This window comes from Ambystoma mexicanum, chromosome 3q (assembly GCF_040938575.1).
Source record: "Ambystoma mexicanum isolate Mex_15411 chromosome 3q, UKY_AmexF1_1, whole genome shotgun sequence".
In the NCBI taxonomy this organism is placed as follows: Eukaryota; Metazoa; Chordata; class Amphibia; order Caudata; family Ambystomatidae; genus Ambystoma; species Ambystoma mexicanum.
Window position 1 is genome coordinate 1,110,727,791 of NC_090926.1, and position 18,183 is coordinate 1,110,745,973.

Sequence of the window (18,183 nt, forward strand, 5' to 3'; positions counted from 1 at the left end):
GGTTCCCAGTGTTCCCCTCGGGCTCCTGTGGAATCTCCCTAGCTGCGGGGTCGGGGGGGGGGGGGGTCTGGTTGTTACACGCATTGCGCACTTGAACCTGATGCACTGCTTTTTGATTGTTGACTCGCGGTCACTCCTCCGCTTTGGAGAGACCGAGGGGCTGCCCCTGTTTATCTCTTCAGATATCCTGTTACACTCTCGCAGCACACAGCGGCTCTTATCCGCCCCCCACTCCCTCCCTCCGCCCCTCCTCGCCTCCGTCATCCCTCCCAACTCTCTTCTTTCCTCAGTGCCGCACCTCGACTATCCACCCTTTCTCTGCCCATCACTTGCCACACACGAGTTATTTTACCTCTCCCCCCGCCACTGTCGGCGACTTCTTATTTTCTCATATCTTTCTATGCTTCGGTTTTTTTCTATTCAACTATTTTCCCCTAATTTCGCCCCCTGCTCTTTTCGCTTCCGTTTTGACTCACTTTGTAAAAATCACTTTTCTTTCTCCCTCCACGGTTTGTTTCTTGAGTTTATTTTCTATACCTGTTCGCCCTTTGCCAGTTTTGTTTTCTTCCTTTCTTCCAGCGTCGTTCATCTTTCGTTCTATTTCGCTATCTTTCTTTTTCTTCTTTCTCTACCGCTTCTTCACTCTACTCCCTTTCTCTGCACCACCTCTCGTCTTGCCCGACCCCTTAACACTTCTACTCTCTCTGCACGCCCCCTTGCTGCACCTTGACCCGCTCATGACCTTCTCACCTGCTGCCAGAGTCCCCTTACTGCACCCATGCATTCCACGCAATTGACACAACAAAAGCCTTTAATCTCATCTCTGGCATAGGAGGCTCTTGCTCGGGTTACTGGCTGCGAGGAACCAATGGCGTGGTAGATGGGGCGGGGCCTGCTGTTTATAAAAGGGCCCACTGAGGAGAGCAAACACACACACACTGTATCCTCTGGTGACTGCTGGCTAGTCATTTCATTGACTCAGATCTCATGATGCCCATCAAACGTACAACCACCTTTACCAACTATAGTGCCGGCGGTGGATCCTTGGGTAAGGATGGCGGCTTTGGCAGAGACCACCAGCACCGCCAGACCTTTTCGTCAGTCCATGGGTCCCAGGCCGGGGCAGGTTCAGGGTTCGGAGGGGGCTGCTATGGAGGAGGGTCCAGCTACAGTGGTGGATCCAGCTATGGAGACTTCAGTAGTGGGGCTAGGAGGTCTAGCCTGCCGGTCAACGAGAAGGTGACCATGCAGGACTTGAACGACCGCCTGGCCTCGTATCTGGAAAAGGTGAAGACCCTGGAGGAGACCAACCATGCCCTGGAAGTGAAGATCCAGGAGTTCCAACGCGGGCCGCGAACGGTCCTTGAGCAGAGCTGGAAGACGTATGAAGACACCATCAACCCACTGAAAGAGAAGGTAAGACCATGACAAGGGTCAACTAGGGAAGCAAAGCTTCTAACTGCTGCCTCCATCGCCTAAATAGACTATGCCAAAATGAATCTATCCCGCAACTTCTGAAACTATGCATCTTCTCGCCACTCAACAGGTGAGCTCTACCTACAGCTGCTGAATCCTTGCATTTTATCATTACTCCACAGAGGAGATCTCATGCACGTCCACTGAATCCATGCATTTTATCAGCTCTCAACAGCTTAGCACTCCCTACAGATGCTGAATCCATGCATTTTATCACCACTCAACAGCTGAGCACTCCCTACAGCTGCTGAATCCTTGCATTTTATCACAACTCAACAGCTGAGAACTCCCTACAGATCTTGCATCCATGCATTTTATCATTACTCCACAGTTGAGATCTCATGCACATCTACGGAATCCATGCATTGTATCAGCACTCAACAGCTGAGCACTTCCTACAGATGCTGAATCCATGCATTTTATCACCACTCCACAGCTGAGCACTCCCTACAGATGCTGAATCCATGCATTTTATCACCACTCCACAGCTGAGCACTCCCTACAGATGCTGAATCCATGCATTTTATCACCACTCAACAGCGGATATCTCATGCATATCCACTGAATCCATGCATTTTATCAGCACTCAACAGCGGAGATCTCATGCATATCCACTGATTCCATGCATTTTATCACCACCCAACAGCTGACCTTTTCCTGCACCTCTACATAATCATGAGCTCTCCATGCAACTATTTATTAATCTGTGCATTTGCTCAGCACTCTACAGCTGAACTCTCCATGCAACTATTAATCTGTGCATTTGCTCAGCACTCTACAGCTGAGCTCTCCATGCAACTATTAATCTGTGCATTTGCTCAGCACTCTACAGCTGAGCTCTCCATGCAACTAGTATTCTGTGCATTTGCTCAGAACGCTGCAGCTCTGCTTTCTCCAGTCCCCCGTATAATGCATTTTATTAGCACTCTAAATACATCTAAAGCCCCTCCTTTGAGAATCTGTGCATTTTATTAGCCATCTGCAGTAGAGCTCTCCCTGCCCCTGTGAATCTATGCATCTCATCCACATTCCCAGGGAGGAAGGATAGCTCAGGGGCAACACATTTGTCTTGGAAGCAAAATAACAAAGGTTCAAATCCCTACCCTGCGCTTATGAACAACTTGCTAGTATTTAATAACAATTATATAGGCTCTCCCTTCACCTCACAATCTATCCACCTTCTCAGCACTCTAAAGCTATGCTCTCCTCGCACATCTGAACCTATGCATTTTATTGGAATTCTCCAGATCAGCTCCCTTAGCACCACTGAATCTGTGCATCTTATTACTCTCCAGATCAGCTCTCCCAGCACCACTGAATCTGTGCATCTTATTACTCTCCAGATCAGCTCTCCCAGCACCTCTGAATCTGTGCATCTTATTACTCTCCAGATCAGCTCTCCCAGCACCTCTGAATCTGTGCATCTTATTACTCTCCAGATCAGCTCTCCCAGCACCTCTGAATCTGAGCAACTTATCATTACTCTCCAGATCAGCTCTCCCAGCACCTCTGAATCTGAGCATCTTATCATTACTCTCCAGATCAGCTCTCCCAGCACCGCTGAATGTGCACATCTTATCATTACTCTCCAGATCAGCTCTCCCAGCACCTCTGAATCTGAGCATCTTATCATTACTCTCCAGATCAGTACTCCCAGTACCGCTGAATCTGAGCATCTTATCATTACTCTCCAGATCAGCTCTCCCAGCACCACTGAATCTGTGCATCTTATCATTACTCTCCAGATCAGCTCTCCCAGCACCACTGAATCTGTGCATCTTATCATTACTCTCCAGATCAGCTCTCCCAGCACTGCTGAATGTGCACATCTTATCATTACTCTCCAGATCAGATCTCCCAGCACCTCTGAATCTGAGCATTTTATAATTACTCTCCAGATCAGCTCTCCCAGCACCTCTGAATCTGAGCATCTTATCATTACTCTCCAGATCAGTACTCCCAGTACCGCTGAATCTACACATTTTATCATTACTCTCCAGATCAGCTCTCCCTGCACCCCTGAATCTGCGCATCTTATCATTACTCTCCAGATCTGTACTCCCAGTACCACTGAATCTGCGCATCTTATCATTACTCTCCAGATCAGTACTCCCGGAACCGCTGAATCTGCGCATTTTATCATTACTCTCCAGATCAGCTCTCCCTGCACCATTGAATCTGCGCATTTTATAATTACTCGCCAGATCAGCTCTCCCAGCACCGCTAAATCTGCGCATTTTATAATTACTCTCCAGATCAGCTCTCCCAGCACCCCTGAATCTGTGCATTTTATCATTACTCACCAGATCAGCTCTCCCTGCACCCCTGAATCTATGCATTTTATCAGCACTCTCAAGCTAAGCTCTTGCTGCACCTTTGAATCTGTGCATCGCATCAGCTTTCTCAAGACAGTTCCTCCCTGCAACTCGCAATCCATGCATTTTATCAGCACTCGCCAGCTGAGCTCTCCCTTCCCGTCTGAATCTATGCTTTGTATCAGCACTCGCCAGCTGAGCTCTCCCTTCCCGTCTGAATCTACGTATTTTATCAGCACTCCCCAGCTCAGCTCTGCCTTCCCGTTTGAAACTATGCACTTTATCAGCACTCGCCAGCTGAACTCTCCCTTCCCGTCTGAATCTATGCTTTGTATCAGCACTCCCCAGCTGAACTCTCCCTTCCAGTTTGTATCTATGCATTTCATCAGCACTCGCCAGCTGAGCTCTCCCTTCCCGTCTGAATCTACGTATTTTATCAGCACTCCCCAGCTCAGCTCTCCCTTCCCGTTTGAAACTATGCACTTTATCAGCACTCGCCAGCTGAACTCTCCCTTCCCGTCTGAATCTATGCATTGCATCAGCACTCCCCAGCTGAGCTATCCCTTCCAGTTTGAATCCAGGCTTTTTATCAGCACTCCCCAGCTGTGCTCTCCCTTATCGTCAGAATCTATGTATTTTATCAGCACTCACCAGCTGAGCTCTCCCTTCCCGTCTTAAACTATGCACTTTATCAGCACTCGCCAGCTGAGCTCTCCCTTCCTGTCTTAACTATGCACTTTATCAGCACTCCCCAGCTGAGCTCGCCCTTCCCGTCTGAAACTATGCCGGTCTAATAGCACAATGAGTAGAGTGCTTGCTTTGACATCTGGGCAGAGCCTGTTGACGCAGGTTTGAATCCCAGCAGGGCCAAACTCACCCTTTCATCCTTCGGCATATGCCTGAGGGTTCATAGCGCTATAAATTATTATTATTAGTATTATGCTGCAGTTTACCAGCACTCCCCAGCTAAACTCGCGTCTGAATCTGTGTATCACAGTAGATTTTGTTAGGCTCTCCCTGCGCCTCTGAATCTTTGCACTTTACCAGCACTCTCCAGATCAGCTCTACCTGCATACCTGAATTACATTCTACACCTCTGCTCTTAGGGCACTAATCCCCTCCTTTGGGTTCTCATACCAACTGTTTGCGGACAACACTCAAATCTTCGTCTCTTTTCCTGAACTCTCCTCTGATCTCTATATCAATATTTCCAGCTGTCTCTCTGCCATTAAATATTGGATGGCTTTGCACTCTCTGATGTCGAACTCTACTAAAACAGAGGTGCTCTTCTTCCCTGCCAAATTCTCTTTCATCTCATTCCCTTGCCTATCAGGTTCCCACCTGGAACTGTCCCCTACTCTTCTTCAGCTAGAAACCTCAGCATCAACTATGACCCTTCTCACACCTTCTCTACTTTAATCGTGAAAACTGGAACAGCAGCGCGCCACAACCTCCTGAATGTTAGGAAACTCAGGCACCTCCTCCCTTTCACCGCTGCCAAGCATCTCTTTACCACTCTTGCCTTCTCTAAACTGGACGTTTTTATGCAGGCATTCTCTTGTCTCTTCAACTATGCTTTTTGTCTTATCGACAATATCATTAACTTCGCAACCAGCACTCTCTGAACTCCTCTCACTTCACACCTACTTCCTCGTACCGTCACCAGGGTGGATGGCTGACGATGCAAAACAGGGCCAGATTTCAGTTTCTTCTCCTGGTTCACAAATCTATCAACGGTAAGGCACCACTATATCTATCCTACTCTGCAAGCATTATCGTAAATACCTGCTCTGCCTCCTCGACTACCCTTGTGGCTCCTCACCCTCCCTGTGCTAGCTCTCACTCCCACACTTTCTCTCTTCTTGCTCCACTTGCATGGAATTCTCTTCCCGCGGACATCTGAGAAACATTCCACACCGATTTGTTCAAAACCAAACTAAAATCCTACCTCCTCAACTCAGAGTTACCCTCTTAACCTTAACCTACCTCTCATCTGCCTGCTAGAGAATGGGTAGAGCATGGGCCAAAGGAAGGCGAGCTTCATTCTCACGTAACGGGTAGAGCATGGGCCAAATGACGGCGAGCGTCACTCTCACAGACTGGGTACAGCATGTGCCAAAGGAGGGCAAGCTTCACTCTCACAGAGCGGGTACAGCATGGGCCAAAGGAGGGCAATCCCCACTCTACGTAACAGGTACAGCATGGGCCAAAGGAGGGCAAGCGTCACTCTCACAGAACAGGTGCAGCATGGGCCAAAGGAGGGCAAGTGTCAGTCTCACAGAGCAGGTACAGCATGGGCCAAAGGAGGGCAAGCTTCACTCACACAGAACGGGTACAGCATGTGCCAAAGGAGAGCGAGCTTCACTCTCACAGAGCGGGTACAGAATGTGCCAAAGGAGAGGGTGCTTCACTCACACAGAACGGGTACAGCATGGGCCAAAGGAGGGCAAGCTTCACTCTCACAGAACGGGTACAGCATGGGCCAAAGGAGAGCAAGGTTCACTCTCACAGAACGGGTACAGAATGTGCCAAAGGAGGGCAAGCTTCACTCTCACTGAATGGGTACAGAATGTGCCAAAGGAGAGCAAGTATCGCTCACACAGAAGGGGTATAGCATGGGCCATAGGAGAGCTAGGTTCACTCTCACAGAACGGGCACAGAATTTGCCAAAGGAGCGTGAGCATCAATCACACAGAACGGGTACAGCATGGGCCAAAGGAGAGCAAGCTTCACTTTCACAGAACGGGTACAGCATGGGCCAAAGGAGAGCAAGGTTCACTCTCACAGAACGGTTACAGAATGTGCCAAAGGAGAGCAAGCATCACTCACACAGAACGGGTACAGCATGGGCCAAAGGAGAGCAAGCTTCACTCTCACAGAGCGGGTACAGCATGGGCCAAAGGAGAGCAAGGTTCACTCTCACAGAACGGGTACAGCATGGGCCAAAGGAGAGCAAGCATCACTCACACAGAACGGGTACAGCATGGGCCAAAGGAGAGCAAGCTTCACTCACACAGAGCGGGTACAGAATGTGCCAAAGGAGAGCAAGCATCACTCACACAGAGCGGGTACAGCATGGGCCACAGCAGTGTGAGCTTCATGCACACAGGAAGGGCATGGGCCACAGACGTGTGAGCTGCATGCACACAGAACAGGCAGGGCATGGGCCACAGAAGTGCACACTTCCTTCACATAGAACAGGTACATCAGAGGCAATAGTAGGGCAAGTTTCACCCTCCCAGAGCAGGTACAGCAAGGGCTACAGCAGGGAGGCATCACACACACAGCAAGTACCGTATGGGCCACAGCTGTGAAAACATCATTCACCCAGAACATATACAGCAGGGGAAGCAACAGTGCAGGTGTCACTTACACAATGTTACAGCACAGGAAACAGCAGAGCAAACCTGGCTCACGCAGAACAGCAACTTTCTGTGGCACAGAATGGGCACAGCATGGGCTCAGCAGGGCAAGCTTCACTGTCACAGAACTGAAACATCATAGGCCAGAGCAGTGCAAGCTTAACTCACAGTGTTACAGTATGGGCCACCGCAGGGCAGAGGCATAAACAGGGTAGGGCCTAAGCAGGCAAGGCCCAAACAAAATTTGTAAATACCCAAAAAGAAGCGCTTTGTTGGCATTTACAGATGTTAACGCCACTGCGGTGGGCCCAACTACATTAGTTTCAGGCCCCACTTGTAAGACAATCATAACTACTCCTCTGCAACAGGGCAAGCTTCTTCCCCACATAATGGGTACAGCAGGAGCTCAGCAGGGCAAGCATCCCTCACACAGAATGGGTATATCATGAACTGCAGCAGAGCAAGCGTCACTCACACAGAACAGGTACAGCGTGGGCCACAGCAGGGCAAGCTTCATTTACACATTGTTACGGCATGGGTCATAGCAGGGCACGGTTTACTCATGCAGAATAGATACAGCACGGCCTCAGCAGGACAAGCTTCCTCCACACAGAATGGGAACAGATGGGTCTCAGCAGGGCAAGCTTCCCTCGCACAGAATGGATATATCATGAACTGCAGCATAGCAAGCTTCCCTCACACAGAACAGGTACAGCGTGGGCCACAGCAGGACAAGCTTCATCTACACACTGTTGCGGCATGGGTCATAGCAGGGCACGGTTTACTCATGGAGAATAGATACAGCATGGGCTCAGCAGGGCAAGCTTACTTCACACAGAATGGGTACAGCAGAGGCTCAGCAGGGCAAGCGTCCCTCGCACAGAATGGCTATATCATGAACTGCAGCATAGCAAGCTTACCTCACACAGAATGGGTACATCAATTGCTCAGCAGGGCAAGCTTCCCTCACACAGAATATGTACAACAGGGGCTCAGCGGGGCAAGCTTCCCCCGCACAGAATGGGTATATCATGAACTGCAGCATAGCAAGCTTCCCTCACACGGAACAGGTACAGCGTGGGCCACAGCAGGGCAAGCTTCATTTACACACTGTTGCTGCATGGGTCATACCAGGGCACGATTTACTCATGCAGAATAGATACAGCATGGGCTCAGCAGGGCAAGCTTCCCTCACACAAAATCTGTACAACAGGGGCTCAGCAGGGCAAGCTTCCCTCGCACAGAATGGGTATATCATGAACTGCAGCATAGCAAGCTTCCCTCACACAGAACAGGTAGAGCGTGGGCCACAGCAGGGCAAGCTTCATTTACACACTATTGCGGCATGGGTCATAGCAGAGCACGGAGTAGAATATAACAGAACAGATACAGCACGGGCCACAGAAGTGTGTGCTTCACTCACACAAATTAGGTAGGGAATGAGTCCCAGCAGGGAACGCTTGCCGGGAGGATAGCTCAGCGGCAACATGCTCGCCTTGGAGGCAAGACGACACAGAGCAACACAAGTTTGATCCCCGGGTCCTCTGGGTATGAAACGCGTTATAAATATATCATATCATTCCCTCACACAGAACATGGAAAGCATTGGCTACTGCAGGGCAGGCTGCACCCATACCAAATGGGCAACAGGGCAAGGTTCATTCCCACAAACAAGGTACAACGTGGGCCACAGTAGTGCATGCTTTACTCACGCCAGGGCAGGGCTGCAGAGAGCATAGCGTTTCCCCTGCATTGCACATACTGCACCCCACAGGGGATGGCGAAGACAGCAGAGAGGCCCCCTCAATCGCCCATTCTGGAGGTCCTGGAGGGTTTGAGGGTATACGTGTCACTAGAAAACAGAGAGGGGAAGAGGTAATGCTAAATCTGGAGCCCCCTTCGGGCGTGTGTCCACAGGAAGGCAGGCAATATGCAGAGAGGACGCGATGCAAGCTGCCCCCAATGGACGACCCGTGTGTCATAAAAAGCCAGGAAACAACCATGTAATCAAAAGGATCGCTCCTGGACTACACGTATGTCTTTTCGTAGCGGTGTCTGACACTCATCCCAGAAATCACCCCAAAATGTGTGCATGTATAGATATCAGGGTACAAATCAGTCAACCCCACCTTGTTCCACAAAGGCAGCCACCTCTCCCCGCCTCCCCTTTCGTAGTGTAAACAGCTGTTGATGGGTGAAGCAATTCTTTCCTGGCACCAGGTGACCTCCTGGGGGACAGATCACACCGTGCTCATGTGATCATCTCTGGCAGCCCTCCCTATCACTGGGAGGACAGCCCCCCACAAAGATAGATAAATACTGCAGACCTGCTATTTTCCTGGTTTCACTAGTTAACTCTGGTAGAAACCTTTTAAAGGGGCTCAATCAAAGAGCAGTACCTAATAAAGGTCCAGAGATACTGCAAATTCAAGATTGCAGTGTTACTGGACTGGCCACCCTACCCCCTACACAAGACCCTCTCCTTCACTGCCAGCCTGCTACTCACCACCTTCCTGCAGCCACTGCTCCACTTTAGGCAGGAAATGGTGCACCCAGCTTCACAGGGCACCTAGAGGAAACTAGACTCCACAATGTGTCTATTCTTCTGCTCATGATTTCATTGTGAAGACCCCCTGAAGGGTTTAACTATTGTTCTGAAATTGAATTTAATGAACAGCCGTGAAGCCAGGTGAGGGGCAGCGGGTGGGGACTGAGCGGTTATTTTACAGTTTAGGCTGTGTGCACTGTGTGAGAGGAGACTGTGGCTGGGGGCTAGGGAGTACCTTGGGATAGACCTCTGGGAGAAATGACATGGGGTTCTGTCCATTTCCCTGATCATCTGATGAACTCCTGACAAATGCTGTCCTTTACCCTGATGGGCAAAAGCCCCAGCTGGCCACTGAGCCTAGCATCTGAGCTAAATGAGAGTGGGTTTTGAGATGGCGCTCAGTCTGGCAACCAACATCCTAAAGAAGGTTACATGGGTTACCGGGGTCTTCAGTAGCCATTTATGTGAAACAAAACTCCTTTGCTCCGTTAACCCTTTGTACCTAGCTTATATGTGTGGGGTCTCCAGCTGCCGCCTACCTTCATCTGCCAATCGTCGGATACGTGTGGCACATGGGGTAAAATGTACCTATTTAAGAGGGAGAGAGGGCGGAAAGGAGAGAGAGAGGTAGATAGAGAACGGGGAGGGGTGTAGGTGTGGTGTCACGTGCCCAGTTAGTTCCGGGTCACGTGACACACAGGAAATAAAGGAATCACCGGAACTGGCGTGAGTACGCCAGTCCGGGTTTATGCATTCAACCAAGTGGTCCTGTCGTCTTTGCCTGTGATACAACTGCGCTGCGCGCTACCGGCGGCCTGCAAGGCCTACCCCTGAATGTCGGGCCTGCATGCAACACAGCAGGCTGACATCACGCTGGCGACGAGGCTGCAGTGAGAGCCACGGGTGACAACGTCTCCTCGACATCGCACGGAGGCCGTTGCCTCTGCGGAGCCGCGCGATCAAACGCGCACCGGCTGGCCCGTGCTGCCCGCAGCTGCTGATCCAAACATTTTCTGCAGGGCCGCGTGTCGGCCAGACCAGCGAAGCGGGACGTGTGGCGCAACGCCAGCACTCCTTTCCATCAATGGAGCGGAGCCGTCAGAGGAACGAAGCCGCGTAGCATACGTGCACCATCTGCACCGTAAGAAGGCCGCGTGTAACATGCGCATCAGCAGCGACGTCCCGTAAGGCCGCGTGTCGGCCAGTGCCACACACGCGCTCCGACCGTAACATCCATCAGCTGCAACGACGTTGGAAAACATCCTCCGACATTCCAAAGGGCTGCGTATTGACACGCGTTCCAGCAGGGCCCACACAGTCATTCTCCAACACTAGAGAACCATCACTGAACTTGACCAGGGGAATAAACATCCACAAACCTGACACTGTTTAAAACCAGCCACAGAACAAAGGGAAAAGACATGTGATCCTCTTATGTTTTCTGGAAAGACTGTAGCTGCCCTGATAATCAGTGCTCAAGGTCCCAGAACAACCAGCGCCAACACGGGGAGCAGCAAGCACCGGTGAGTGTACCCCTACAACCACCCTCACGGGAAAGTAACATCCTATCAGAAACCCCAGCATCATGTCAAGTTCTGAAACTAGCCCCGCGAGGTCCAGCACGAGCTCATCCAACAGAAAGAACCTCACCACGGACCACCCTGACCCAGCATTAACCACGCTATGCCGCCGTTTGACCCATTTACCTCAGGGGCAGCCATCAGATGGGAAATCTGGCTGCAACAATTCGAAATGCACCTCGATGCAAGGGACATCACCATAGAAAAGAAGAAGCGCACCTTCCTCTTGCTCAATGTCGGGGCTGCTGCCCTACGCCTGTTTAACGCCACCCCTGACCGTGGAAACGACAACAACTATGATGCAGCCAAGGCTGTGCTAACAAACATGTTCAAGCCAGATCTCAACCCCGACTATGAACGTTTTCGTTTCTGCATGGCCAGGCAGCGGGGGAAAGAAACGATGGACACATTTCATGCTCGCCTTCGCGAAATGGCAGTAGGCTGTGAGTTCCCTGATGAAGAGTTTGCCATCCGCCTCCAAATAATCAACGGCATGTCCTCAGAGAAATTAAGAAGAGCCGTACTCTCAGAGAAGAAAATACGCCTGTCCCGCATCCTGGAAATGGCGCGCCTGCGTGAGCAGACAGAAGACCAGGTAGAGGTGATCGAAGCAGCGATCCAAAGACTCCCGCTTGATAATCCTAAACCAACAGAAGACATTGCAGCTATATCCAAGCACCAGAACACTCGTACAAGCATGGCCAGAAAACTAACATGCCGCAGGGGAGAGACAAATCCTGCAAATGGTGCGGCGGCCCATGGCACAAGGGAGAATCCTGCCCAGCATGGGGATCCACTTGCAGAAAATGCAACCGTCTCAATCATTATGCTGCAGTCTGCCTAAACCCGCCAAACCGAAACGACAAGGAACCCACCTCGCGACCAGCACAAGAGCGCCGGAAGAAGTTTGCACCAAGAGAATCGTCATACCAATCAGACCGGAAACGAAAAGCCAGAGCAGTGGACCATTCTCAGAGGTCCCCGGACACGAGCGAGAGCGACGACAGCGATGACAGTGCAACCTCATATCCGCCGTTGAATCGCATCGGTCACGACAAAGGAAGAGGCCATCGTGCACAGTCATTTCAAATGGTGAGCCACTACAAGTAGTCATCGACACTGGTGCAACGGTCAACGTAATGCCAGTGACGGCATTCAGCAATCTTCACCCGAAGCCTACGCTGCACAAGAAGAAGGTCCAGCTATACGCCTACAGATGTAAGAAACCCCTGCCCGTGCAGGGGTTTCTTACATCTGTAAGAAAGAAGGGTCCTTCAAGTCAGACTTCTCCCACAAGAATACCAATTGTTGAGCGCGCATCTATGTCGTAGGTGCTGGCTGCGAGACACTGTTAAGCTGCAGGACAGCGGAAAAGCTAAAACTAATCCATTTTGCGTTCAACCTTCAACACAACGAACTCGACGACCTACTGCAACAACACAAGAAACTATTTCAAGTCATTGGGTGTCTAAAAGGCCGAACAATCAAGCTTCATATAGACCCTATCATAGAACCGAAAGCCATACGGCACCGACGGATACCATTCCATCTGAGAGAAGCAGTAGAAAAGGAACTGGCAAAGCTTGAAGAAGCAGGAATAATTGAAAGAACATCAGGACCAACCCCGTGGGTATCGCCCATGGTGCTAGCCCAAAAACCTAAGCAAATCCAACGCAGTAAGAATTTGTATAGACATGAGACTTCCCAATGCAGCGATTGGGAGAGAACGCCACATAACCCCAACGATAGATGAGCTCATTGTAGATCTCACAGGAGCCACAATTTTCAGCAAACCTGACCTCAGATCCAGCTACCACCCGCTCAGATTAGCCAGAGACTCAAGATATATCACCACATTCTCCTCTCACCTTGGTCTCATGAGGTATAAACGGCTTAATTTTGGAATATCGTCAGCCGCAGAAGTATTCCAACACGAAATCCGCAAGGTCATCACTGGCCTAGAAGGCACCACCAACATCAGCGACGACATTTTAGTGTACGCGTCAAATGAGAGAGAGCACCACAAACGATTGGCAGCAGTCGGGGCAGACTAGAAGCAGCAGGTTTAACGCTGAACGCAGAAAAATGTGAATTCGCAAAAGGAGAACTATGTTTCTTTGGGTATATTTTCAGTGCAAAAGGCGTATCCCCTGACCCTGCCAAGGTCAATGACATAAAGAACACAAAAGCACCTCAGTCTGCCACGGAGGTGAGGAGTTTTATGGGAATGGCGACATACTGTGAACGGTTTATTCCAGACCTCGCCAACATTGCAAGCCCACTCCGAGAACTGACCAAGAAAGACCAGAAGTGGGAATGGACATCGTCCCACCAACAGGCATTTCAACAAATTAAGGACACTTTGTCAGCATCCACAACCATGGCGTTCTTCAACGTAGAAAGACACACCAAACTCCTCGTGGATGCCAGCCCGGTTGGCCTGGGAGCGGTACTAACCCAGACGGACAATGAAGGTAATGTGTTCCCCATTGCATTCGCCAGTCGTGCACTCACCAAACCAGAACAGAACTATGCCCACATAGAGAAGGAAGCCCTCGCCATCCTGTGTGGTTGCCGCCATTTCAAAGTATACCTGTTAGGAAAGAAAGCAAAAGTCTTGTCAGATCACAAGCCCCCGATCCCGATATTCCGAGGATCCGCTCCTCACCTACCAGCACGCATTGAGAAGTGGATGCTGCAGCTGCAGCCCTATAACATCGAGGTTGACTATCGCCCAGGGACAGATAACCCAGCGGACTACTTGTCCCGTCACCCGAGGCCTGCCACTGAAGGAGAACAACGCCATTCAAAAGAAACTGACGGACACGTATGCCACGTGGTCGCCTGCGCCCAACCACGAGCCATGACCCTACAAGAGGTGGCAAGTGAGACAGAAGTGGACACCATCTTACAACACACCACCACTGCCATCCAGTCAGGAAACTGGAAGACCTACCTCACGTCCATGGCTCACCGCACCATATCTGCTCAGGCCAAGCTCCGAGCGCTATTCGGAATACGACACATACTCACCGTAGCCCCTGAAGGAGTGCTCCTCAAAGGCCACCGCATCGTGCTACCTGCGTCACTTGAAGAGAGAGCCCTCCGGCTAGCACACAGCGGACACCAGGGCATCATCAAGACAACGGCATCCCTCAAGTCCAGAATGTGGATGCCCAACATACAACAAAGAGTAGTGGAGCTAGTGGAATCCTGTGCTGCTTGCCAAGCTTCCAGGAGGCCCGAGAACCCAGAGTCGATCAGCAGCGCCCGAGAAGCAGCAATCGGTGGGACGCAGTCAGCATGGATCACTGCACAATTGCCGGCGAAGGATACCTACTCGTAGTGATCGACGAGTTCAGCAGATATCCTGAAGTAGAACACGTAGCGTCCACTAAGGCGGAGACCACTATCCTCACGCTAGAGAAGATCTTCGCGACACATGGAATCCCGAGAAAAGTGAAGACCGACAACGGTCCATCGTTCACCAGCCAAGAATTGCGTGAGTTCTTCAAAGACATAAACGTCAAACACCAGCGAATCACCCCAAGATGGCCCCAAGCGAATGGCGACGCAGAAAGATTCATGGGGTCGCTTAATAAAGTCATTTGCATCGCCAAAGAAAAAGGACATCCATGGCTGAAGGCCGTATACCGATTCCTAAGAACACAGAACACATAGGCAAACCCCGCACTCCTCCACCGGCATCAGCCCGGCAGCCCTGATGCTCGGGGTACCTATACAAGCAGAGCCTCCCATACACCCTCAGTGGGTAGCTCCCGAACCAGACATCCCAGCCATAGATACCATGCGACGGAGGCGGAACGAGCAAGAGAGCCTTGCCAGGCGAGCCTGTCACAGAGAGCTAACACCGGGTGATACTGTGATCGTCAGAAACCGAGCAACGCCCAAGAAAATGTCCCTCAACTTTGAGCTCCAACCATGGACGGTCAGCGCGAAAAACCATAGCATGGTCACCGCCACCCGAGGGAGCGAGACCGAGACAAGAAATGTGTCACACTTCAGGAGAGTACCAGCTGAACTATGGGAAGAGCACCCAATGTCCCCAAGAAGCGAGGCGATAACACCTCACACGCCCCGGGGCCAAATATCACCCATGACCTGTGCCACTGAGGCACCACACCCATAAGAAGACCAGACCGAGCTTGTGACCCCAAGAGCGGACGTACCCGAGAGAAGTGGCACACGGTACCTTTTGAGAGAAAGACCCAGGCCATCATCCCGTCTCCAAGGATACGTAGTAGACGGAGTCTACCTCCAGAAAACCCTGCCAAGATGAACTCAGAGACATCTGACTATGTAATGCCCAGTTAATTGTTGATGTTTAACAGTTGTATAAACACCTCCAAGTTGGGGAGGAATGTGGTGTCACGTGCCCAGTTAGTTCCGGGTCACGTGACACACCGGAAATAAAGGAATCACCGGAACTGGCGTGAGTACGCCAGTCCGGGTTTATGCATTCAACCAAGTGGTCGTGTCGTCTTTGCCTGCGATACAACTGCGCTGCGCGCTAACGGCGGCCTGCAAGGCCTACCCCTGAATGTCGGGCCTGCATGCAACACAGCAGGCCGACATCTCAGTAGGGTCTGACAGTGGCAGTTTGTGAAAGTGAAACGGGACCAGTCTGAAAGAGGCCAGTGGTAGGAGCACGGGGAGGACACCAGGGTGTAAGGCCTTTTCCATGTGTTTCTATGACTCATAATGCCTTGTATGACTTTTCTGCCTTAGTATGCCTTGTTTTGATGAGCAATATCTGGTTTCAGGTTTGTCTTCCCATCGAGGTCTTTGACTGCTCCAAAGACTAACCCACTCAAACCCTATGTCCCAGCATGCAATAGCCAAACCAGCTAAGCCAGCAACGCAGGGCAACTGAGCACCTCGCCCAACAGACACCAAACATCAGAACACAACACCTATACAGCCTACGTATATACCACAGCTTTGGCCAATGCATCCTAGCACGACAGACACAGGGGCTCCTCTTCCTGCCCAAATGCCTCTATTCTCTCGACACAGTACACCTAGAAACTGACCCACATGCAGAGCTCAGGATACTTCCGGTCGGCTCCCATCAACAAAACAACAAAGCAGTCCTGCATCTTTCCTCTCTTCTGTATACCACACTCCGCCCTTTCAGATTCACAAGAGCACATGAGGACCATGCATAGTGCAGGTTAAATCTGAATATCATAATGGAACAGTCTTCCTCCTTCATCACAGTCTTTCTCCATCATCACAGTTCTGACCCTCCTCATGTGCCACTGTGCTCCTTCTCACCAATGTCTTTATTCCCACTCCTCCTTTATCACTGTCGTTCACCTTCATCACATTCCTCTCCTTCATCATAGACCTTCCATTTCTTTGCAGCCCCTCTACTTTGCAACAGTATGTCATTGTCAGTCCCTCTCCTTCATGCCAGTCCTCCTTCGTCATAGTCCTTATTCATCATACTCGTTCATCCAAGTCCTACTCCTTCAACATAGTCATTTGTCAAAGTCCATATCTTTCATCATAGTGATCCTTTCACAGTCCTCATCACAGTCATTCTGCTTCGGTACAGTCCCACTCCTTCAGCACAGTATTACTGTTTCATCAAAGTCTTTCTTTGTCACACTTCTTCATTACAGTCCTCCTTCATCATCACAGTATTTCTACTTCACCACAGTCCTCCTACTTCACATGAATCCTCCTTTGTCAAAGTCCTACTCCTTCGCACCTGTGCTTGTTCACAGTCCTCCTTTGTTGCCGTTCTCCATCATAGTCTTTTCTCTTTCATCACAGTACCCCTCTTTGGTCATAGACCTTCTACTTCATCACAGTCCATCATCATAGATCTTTAACTTTGTCACAATCCTTCATCAACATCCTTTCCTTCAACATATTCTGTCACAGTCCTTCTCCTTCAACTCAGTCATCCTGTTTTGTCACAGTCCTTTCCTTTATCACTGTCCTTTGTCACTATCCTTATCCTTCAGCGCAGTGCTATCATTTGGCAGACTTCACAGTCCATCATAACATTCATTCATCAGTTCTTCTCCTTCATCATAATCCTGCATCACAGTACATCTTTTTCATCACAGTTTCTCTCCTGTGTCACAGCCCTCCTGAGTCTCAGGCATTCATCACAGTCTCTATTTAATCGTAGTCATCTGAAAAACATACCTTCATCACAGTCCTTCCCCTCTGGCATAGTCCTTCATCACAGTCCTTGTCTTTCATCACAGCCACGCTTCATCTTGTGCTTATCGTTATTCACTGTACTGCTTCGTCACAGTCCTTCTCCTTGAGCACGGTCCTTCTCATTTGTCATAGTCCTTCCATTTTTCACAGTCCTTTGCCATACTCTTTTATCACAGACTTTCTGTGTCAGTCTTTCTCCTTTGCAGCAGTCATTTTCCTTGCTTATAGTCCATCATCACAGTCTTTCTCCTTTCTCAGAATCCATCTTCATAAATCATCTTTCATTGGAACAGTCCAGATTCATTGTTACAGACGTCTCCTTCATCGCAGTCCTCTATAATCATTGCCTTTCTTCACAGTCCTGCTTCATTATATGTCTTCTCCATCGAGTCTTTATTCATCATAGTCCTACTTATTTGTAGTCCCAGTTCATCACGTTCTTTATCCTTCATCCCAGTCATGCCTCATAGTCCTTGTACGCCACATTCCTTCATCATAGCCCTTCATCACAGTCTATTACTTTGATCACACCTGTCTCCTTCATCACAGTCCTTCTCCTTTATCAGCCTTCCTCCTGCATAGAAAAGCTGTTTTCTGCAGTGACACATTTCTTCATCACTGCCCTTCTCTTTCATCACAGTCCTTTGTTACAGTTGTTCTCCTTCATCAGTCATTCTATTTTGTCACATACCTTCACCTTC

The 18,183-nt window shown here is 50.1% G+C and overlaps 1 protein-coding gene across 2 annotated transcripts in view; it reads left to right on the forward strand.

The window, feature by feature from the left end:
* Window positions 1–271: 271 nt before the first annotated feature.
* LOC138447651 (keratin, type I cytoskeletal 15-like) overlaps window positions 272–18,183 on the forward strand; it is a 110,132-nt gene continuing 92,220 nt past the window's right edge. Inside the window, exon 1 of one of the 2 annotated variants that reach the window (XR_011259920.1) lies at window positions 272–1,416. Coding sequence is in view for 1 of the 2 variants with exons in the window: in XM_069603875.1 (XP_069459976.1) it covers window positions 988–1,416 (429 nt within the window). In the remaining variant the exon portion in view is untranslated. The remainder of the gene's footprint in view (window positions 1,417–18,183) is intronic. The other variant, XM_069603875.1, reaches the window with a different exon arrangement.